Source organism: Aphelocoma coerulescens, chromosome 9, assembly GCF_041296385.1.
Source record: "Aphelocoma coerulescens isolate FSJ_1873_10779 chromosome 9, UR_Acoe_1.0, whole genome shotgun sequence".
In the NCBI taxonomy this organism is placed as follows: Eukaryota; Metazoa; Chordata; class Aves; order Passeriformes; family Corvidae; genus Aphelocoma; species Aphelocoma coerulescens.
In genome coordinates, this window is record NC_091023.1 from 26,286,505 (window position 1) to 26,293,916 (window position 7,412).

Genomic DNA, 7,412 nt, shown 5'->3' on the forward strand with positions numbered 1-7,412 from the left:
TTCTGTCCAGTCTCATTGCTGCAGTATTTCTTGCACAATCATTATCAGTCTGTCAAGCAGAGGAGAAGCATCTGGGATCTGTCTGTACCTGAATATCAAATCTATTAACTAAGCACTTTTTATAATGTTCCCTTACAGAACTTTGTAGAAATAAATGGGGTTTGTATCATTGAAGTTGAAGTTACGTGTCAGGCACCATTTTCCTAAAACTCTCTGTCAAGGACTACAAAACAAAGTTATGGCTTCTTGATCAGTCTGCTCTTCACCCAAACCTCCAAGAGACTCAAGACTGCCAAAACTAAAAATAGTCAATACAGAACAGCTGCCTTCAATATTTTAAGACTTACTTGAATGACTTGCAAGTTCTGGTTAACTGACTTCTAATTTTACAGTGGTTTATGTAGGATCTGGGACTTGTTGGATAGTGCAGATTAAGGATTTACTTTGAGTACTTGCTTTATGCACAATATGTCACCTCTGGCATGGACAGCAGCAAAGCAGCCCCGGTGTTTGTTGGAGCAGTTGCATCCTTCAGAAATTTAAAACAGCCACAGAGAAAATGTGATGGCTGTTCTGGAGCTCTCTGCAGGAACATCTCCGCTCATCATCATTGACCAGGTTTTGCTGGGGGTTCCTTCAGCACCATAAGGTCTGTTCCATAAGGAATGCTCCAGAACTGAGATCATGGAGGCGAGATCATCTGTGGAAAGGGAGGAATTCTGATTCCAGTCCCAGTGAAGTCAGATACACACACACACACACTGACTCTTACCTGGGAAACACAGCAAGATTTTTGGTTACAGACCAACAAACTCTACAGAAATTAAAACACAAAATCAACAAAAAAAACCCAAACCCCCAACACACGCAGCCCCAACAACACACTTGCACTCCATTTCTCATCACTAGAACTCACTTGAGTATCTTTTGCTTTTTGCACTAGAAGTTTGTTCTCAGATCCCTCTCATCTGCTGCACACACGGTTACCAAAGACTGTCAGCCCCAAACACAAACTTCTCCAATTTGGGCAGATGCTGGATTCCTGCAAAAATGAGGTTCTAAAACACTGCTGTAGCAATGTGACAGGAAGGAGAATCTTTGACACACACATTTTGCATGAGGCTGTAAACACTGTAGGAACAGGCTGTAAGCTGTGAACATCAATATTTAAAACCATTTCCCCTTGGAACTGAGCTCACACACGTTTGCTTCTAGAGCAAGTCTCAGATCTCACCAGAACATGAACAGTTCTGCCCAAGGGCACAGTGAGGGTTCACTCAGAAGAACGTCTGGGTTGCTGTACAAACCTGGACAGGGACAGGGCTTCCAATGGCAGCAGTGCTCCAACCATTTTCCATTTACCTCGTGGGAGTTGTCCTTGCACTCCATGCACGTGTGCAACCCCTTTTAGCACAAAATTCTGAAAGAACTTTCTGCATTATGTCACTGCTCGAGGAAATCTGACCCCGAACAACACCTGCACACAATGAGTACCCAAGTGAGGAAGTCATAAAGAGCCAGCTGCCCTTTATTAAAAATGCCCTTTGCAAACAACTTGCCGTACATTCTTTTGAGAGAAGCAGAACCACCAGGATCCCACAGCCACAGAATTCCACATCAGCTCCAGCACCATCAGATCAACAAATCCTGAGCATCATGTTGAGCAGAAGCACACTTGCATTGGGACTGGGGCTGAGAACACGGCACGGTTACAGTCACGGACACCGGGATGCCACACACGCTTTCTTGCAATAGAACAAGCTCGGATTTTTAAAAATACAATCATCATGTACAGCAAAATATGTGGTCACAAGACCAGTCTTAAACCAAGGCCTTGTTTACACAACTTCTGCGATGTCAGGAAGTATTTTGGCTGGGAATGTAATTTTTCTTCCAAAACAAGTAAATATTTGCAATTCTCACTGTGAAAAGAGTGATATACCACCTCTGTATTGACATGGGTGTAACATATTCCCACAGGGAAAAGGAATAAAGAGTACCTTTATATTGATACAACATTTCCCTCAAGTGTCGAAGCTAATATAGCTTTCATCACTCAGTCAAGTTAAAGCAGGATGTTTTTTTTCAGACTTTTCATAGACAAGGCCTATGTTTAACAAGCACCAAAACACTTCAGAGTATTTGGAAGATCACACTACTGAGCTCTACACTTTGTACTGTCCTCACTAGTCATACAGAACATTGAATGCCTAAATACATTCAAAACCCTGATCAGACAGTGCCATCCATAGCTGCTTAAATGCTTCACTGTTTAACAAATACACCTTTTTGGCCAAAACTAGAATGTACCACACAGCACGGAGCTCAGCTGGCTGCCCTCAGCCGCTCTGCCAGGCTGAGCAAAATTGGACTTTGTGTGCTACAAACACCCACTTTTGCCTTGTTCCTCAAGCACAGCTCAGGCAGTGGCGAAACAGAGGCACTGGGGAACGTGAGGGATCTGCTGTCTCCTGGGAGGGCACAATAAATACCTGCTTTTATCAACCAGATCAAGCTGCTGTCAATGCACTGATCTAGAGCAAGGGCTGTTGGGTGCTAAAAACTGTACATTCCCATTGAATTTAAGGCAAAATTGAACCATGGCAGTAACAGAGACGTAAATTTATTTCTTTTTAACATCAGATGTGCAGTTTGTAAGCTGCAGATGTGGCAGCAGTCAAGCTTCCTTAGCTTTCAATGCAGTACTTGGGTTAAAAGGAACCCCTTCTGTCAGTAAGTGTTATTCCCCTCTCTTCCTAGCACGGGAGTCCTCTGGCTTCTAATGAATTTTTAGGAATTTCTGGAAGATGAGCTGCAATGAGGTTTTCAATTTTCACTTAAAAACGGGGGGTAAATGAATGCGTCTATTACAGGGAGACCCCAGGCAGCAGCAAGGGACCAGCACTGGGGTTGCCTTCTCCAGCCCCCTCTATTTTTCACTGTGGTTGTGTCACTGAGGCTGACACAGCCCCACTGACTGGACCAACAGGTCCTTGCTGGAAGGATACACGTGAGCTCAGAAGAAGAAACACGCTTTCAGTATAGAATCATTTACAAATTTTCAGTAGATACTTGATATTACTACAAAAAGTAGTAATTCTGACTAAAGCACAAACGACAATTTTCATTTAAATCAGTGGCATTTCAAAATGCAGCATCAAACTGACACTGCATGCTGTTCTTGCAGTGCTGAAGCACAAGGTTTTCCTGCTTAAAACATGAGAAATGACCAGATTCACAAAGGGATCATGGCAGTTACTTTTCAATTGGCCTGATTAAAAATCCCTTTACACATCATTGCTCAACCTTTGCTTCTGAGATGTAAGATAATTTCAAGACTTCTTGGGATAGGGGGGAGAAGGAAAAAGAGAGTTGCAGGTTTTGTGTGCAAACCTTTAAAGAAGGGGCAAAGAGAGGAAGAAAACAGGTTAACAAGCTCCTTGGATCTTCCAAGGGATGGGAGACACAGGTCTCCTCCCACCCCAGCCCCTCTGCAAACCAGAAAACAAAAAGGTCTGGTTCATAATTTTAAAGCAATAATGCAATGAGACTAAAAGCTTAAACTTCATAAATAAGTGACCTTTAGAGCTTCACCCCGATAAACCATGCTGCTTTCAGGAGGGAAAAAGGGCCTCGTCTTACAGGGCCTGTTGCAGTAAGCCCACACTACCTTCCAAAAGCTGCCTCTGAGCACAGCCTTCTTCTCACAGGTTGGCATCACACTGGGCCAGGCCCTGAACACAAGCAAAAACCTGTATCAAAAATGACTAAATATTAGGTAAAACAGCACTCTTGTGCTTTGCCTTTTTTTAACCACTGTTCTTAGCTAAATCGACCCCTCTACCTTTCACTGCTACTGAGATAAAAATCAGGATTAAGAGCCTGTGTGAAAGTCAGTGTTTCATGAGATACATAACAGTGCACAAAGTTGTTTTCTAAAAAACAGCATTTGTATTAAAATTCTTAAAATGGATAGACATCTCTTCAATGCATGTCTGCAATTAAAACGACAGTTGTTAGAATTTTCTTGGTACATCACAACGATAAGATTTCCTTCTTTGATGGCTGGAGGTACATCCCACGACAAAATCAAAGGGAAATAGAACCAAAAAAAGGAAAAAAAAAAAAAAAAAAAGAAAAGAAAAAGCCCTCCCCCCCAAAATCCCAAAAGGCTAAATTCTTGTAAATTTGAAGTAAATGAAGCCCGAACTTGCAAGACATGGAAATAACAGTTAAAAGGCTCAGATTGAAATAAGAAATAAATTCCACTAACAATAGGCCCTTTTGTCCTGGCTTGCTCGGTGTGATTACTGCAAGGAAACTGTTAAGTAGTTTTTGGAGTAGTAGATAATGGGATTCTGTGGAGCTTTCACAGGTTGGCACCGGCTGGAACAGCTGAGTATTGAAGGCACTCTACAGACACAGGGCTGCTGTTGGCCCTGCATCACTCATGGGAAGTCTTTGCACTTGAGAGAGCTAGTCATCAAAATCAGGTATTGCCAACCCAAACCCAAAACCCCTCGGCACAAAAAGCACCACTGTCCCCCCCGCCAAAGGAAAAACCAAAACCACAACGAAATCACACACACACGCACGCCTAAAAAATTGTGCAGATTTGTAACATTTTCACAGCTGATTTAAAAAAAAACCAAACAAATAAAACAAAACCAGGAGAAAAACCACCACGCTACCACTCTCCTGCAAACTCCCATCCGATACAGCAGGTAAACAAAATAGAGCATTATTCCAGGGATATCGGCAGCGCTGCCCGGCGCCCCGTGCCTGGCAGCACCGTTCGGGTCACAGTCCCAGTTCCATGTGCAACTCTCCGGGCGGGACGGTCCCGCACCGCCGCCCGCTTGCATAGAGACCGCGGGGAGCGGCGCCGGGACGGGGGGCCCGCTCCCCGGGGCTGTCCGGGACGGGGGGCCCGCTCCCCGGGGCTGTCCGGGACGGGGGGCCCGCTCCCCGGGGCTGTCCGGGACGGCCCCGCTCCCCGGGGCTGTCCGGGACGGGGGGCCCGCTCCCCGGGGCTGTCCGGGATGGCCCCGCTCCCCGGGGCTGTCCGGGACGGCCCCGCTCCCCGCCGGGCTCCCCGCGGCTGTCCCGGGGCGGGTTCCCCGCGTGGCTCCGCTCCCCGGGCGGCGGGACCGACTGCTCCCGCGCCCGCCGCCGACACTGACAGGAAATATGCCATGACCAAGACTGGACGAAACGTACATGCCGAGAAAAGCCACATTTCCAACACGATGAATTTTTTCCCCGATGTTTTTTCCCCGAGCGTGTCCGCCGGGGCGCGGGGCCGCCGCCGCCCTCAGAGGATGGCGCAGGAGGCGCAGCACGGCTCGTCCCCGTTGGGCTGCGCCGCGTAGTTCATCTGCCTGACGATCTCGGCGAAGAGCTCGTCCACCGAGGCTTTGTTTTTGGCCGAGGTCTCCATGAAGGGGCAGCTCCACTCCTCGGCCAGCGCTTTGCCCTCCCCGAAGGAGACCTCGCGCTCGCCTTCCAGGTCCACCTTGTTGCCCACCAGGATCATGGGCACCCGCTCGTACCTCTTGACGCGGATGATCTGGTCCCGCATGGGTTTGATGTCCTGGAAGCTCTGCTGGTTCACCAGGCTGTACACCAGGATGAAGCCCTGCCCGTTCTTGATGTAGAGGTCCCGCATGGAGGCGAACTGCTCGGTGCCCGCCGTGTCCAGGATCTCCAGCACGGACGGCGACGAGTCCACCTCGATCTCCTTGCGGTAGAAGTCCTCGATGGTGGGGTCATACTTCTCGATGAAGGAGCCGGTCACGAACTGCACGGTAAGGGCGGACTTGCCCACGCCGCCCGAGCCCAGCACCACCACCTTGTACTCCCGCATGGCTCCCGCCTCCCTCCGCCGCCTCCCGCTCGGGGCTGCCGCGGCGGGCGGGGACGGGGCGGAGGGAGGGAGGGGACGAGGGACGGCCCCGCGCCGGGGCGGGGAAGCGGCGACCGCGCCTCGCGGAGCGGCGGCGGACAGCCCCGGCTGCGGGCAGCACCGAGGAGAAGGAGGAATGGGATGAAGACGGGCGGAAGAGAGAGGGAGGGAGGGCGGCAGCGCTGCCGTTACCGGCCCTGGCCCCGGTGCGGCGGCGGGACGGCGCTGCCGCGGCCCATGGCGGCCCGGCCCGGCCCCATTGGCTGCGGCGCGCGGCCCGGCCCGGCCCCATTGGCTGCGGCGCGCGGCCCGCCCCCGCCCATTGGCTGCGGCGCGCGGCCCGCCCCCGCCCATTGGCTGCGGCGCCGCGCCGCCCGCCCCTATTGGCTGCCGGCGGCGAGCGGCAGCCGCCCGTGCTCCGCTCCGCCCCGCGCCGCCCCGCGTGTGTGACCCCCGCCCTCCGCGGGGCCGCGCCGCGCTCGGGGCACCGCGCGTCCCCTCCCGCCCCGCCGTCCCCTCGGACCGGCATCGGGGCACCGCGTGTCCCTCCGGACCGGGATCGGGGCACCGCGCGTCCCCTCCCGCCCCGCCGTCCCCTCGGACCGGGATCGGGGCACCGCGTATCCCTCCGGACCGGGATCGGAATCACCGCGTGTCGCTTCCAGCCCCGGGGGTCCCGCACCCAGCGCGGGAATGGGGGCCGGGCGGTGGGACCGGCAGCCCAGGTGCCCCACCCCGGGTGCCACCGTCCCGGTCCTCCTGATGCCGGTGCCCTGCCGCCGCCCTCCCGCCCCTAATCGGCGCTGCCCGGCCCGGCGTCGCGCACCTCCCGCCCTATCGCTGCGTGCAGCCGGTGCCAGGGCCGTGCCCGGGACACGGGGGAGCCGCTGCCGGGGTCGTGGTGCCCCCGTAGCTCCGCAGCCCAGCTGGCTCCGGAGGCTTCGGGTGCCCTCTGCCCGCTGGGAACCCGTCGCCCAGGGGCCAGGCTCCCTCGGGAGCGGCGGCGGGGCCGGCTGCCCCCCGTTCGGGAGCCCTCGCCAGGACGGCCCCGTTTCCCGCTTTCCCCCGTGTTGCAGAGTCGGGACCGACTGATGGCTCAGGCGGGAGATGTGGCCGCTGGCAGAGGTTGGTGCTGTTGGCACTTGGTGGCCTGTGACCGGCAGCATGGCCTGGCAAGGCTGAGTCACGGGGACTGGCTATGTGCCACTGTTTGTAGAAGTCGTCCCTTGGACTTTCTATTAGACATTCCTTTCAAGAAAGTATCATTAGTTGTTTTGGCACCCTCCAGTCTTTGCTGTTGCATCTTACTCAGTTCTTTACAATTCTCTGTATTTATCCATGTAATGATGTCACATAGATCCTTTCTACCACACCTTCTTGTTTCCAAGCCTAATTTAAACACAGTACTTGGGGTAAGCAAAGTCTAAAGGATTTGAAATAAGTTTTGTAAGTAACGTTCTCTTATTCCTGAACAATTTTCACAGAGGCTAAATTCTACTGAAATTAT

The 7,412-nt window shown here is 52.5% G+C and overlaps 1 protein-coding gene across 1 annotated transcript; it reads right to left on the minus strand.

The window, feature by feature from the left end:
- Positions 1 to 1,503: 1,503 nt before the first annotated feature.
- On the minus strand, positions 1,504 to 5,931 carry RAP2B (RAP2B, member of RAS oncogene family). Its single transcript, XM_069024380.1, has one exon. The coding sequence runs from the start codon at positions 5,864 to 5,866 to the stop codon at positions 5,315 to 5,317; it is 552 nt and encodes a 183-aa protein (XP_068880481.1). The 5' UTR covers positions 5,867 to 5,931; the 3' UTR covers positions 1,504 to 5,314.
- Positions 5,932 to 7,412: the final 1,481 nt, after the last annotated feature.

What these genes read in the sequence shown, in the direction of transcription:
- RAP2B (XM_069024380.1), bottom strand. Translation starts at nt 5,866, where the DNA reads ATGCGGGAGTACAAGGTGGTGGTGCTGGGCTCGGGCGGCGTGGGCAAG.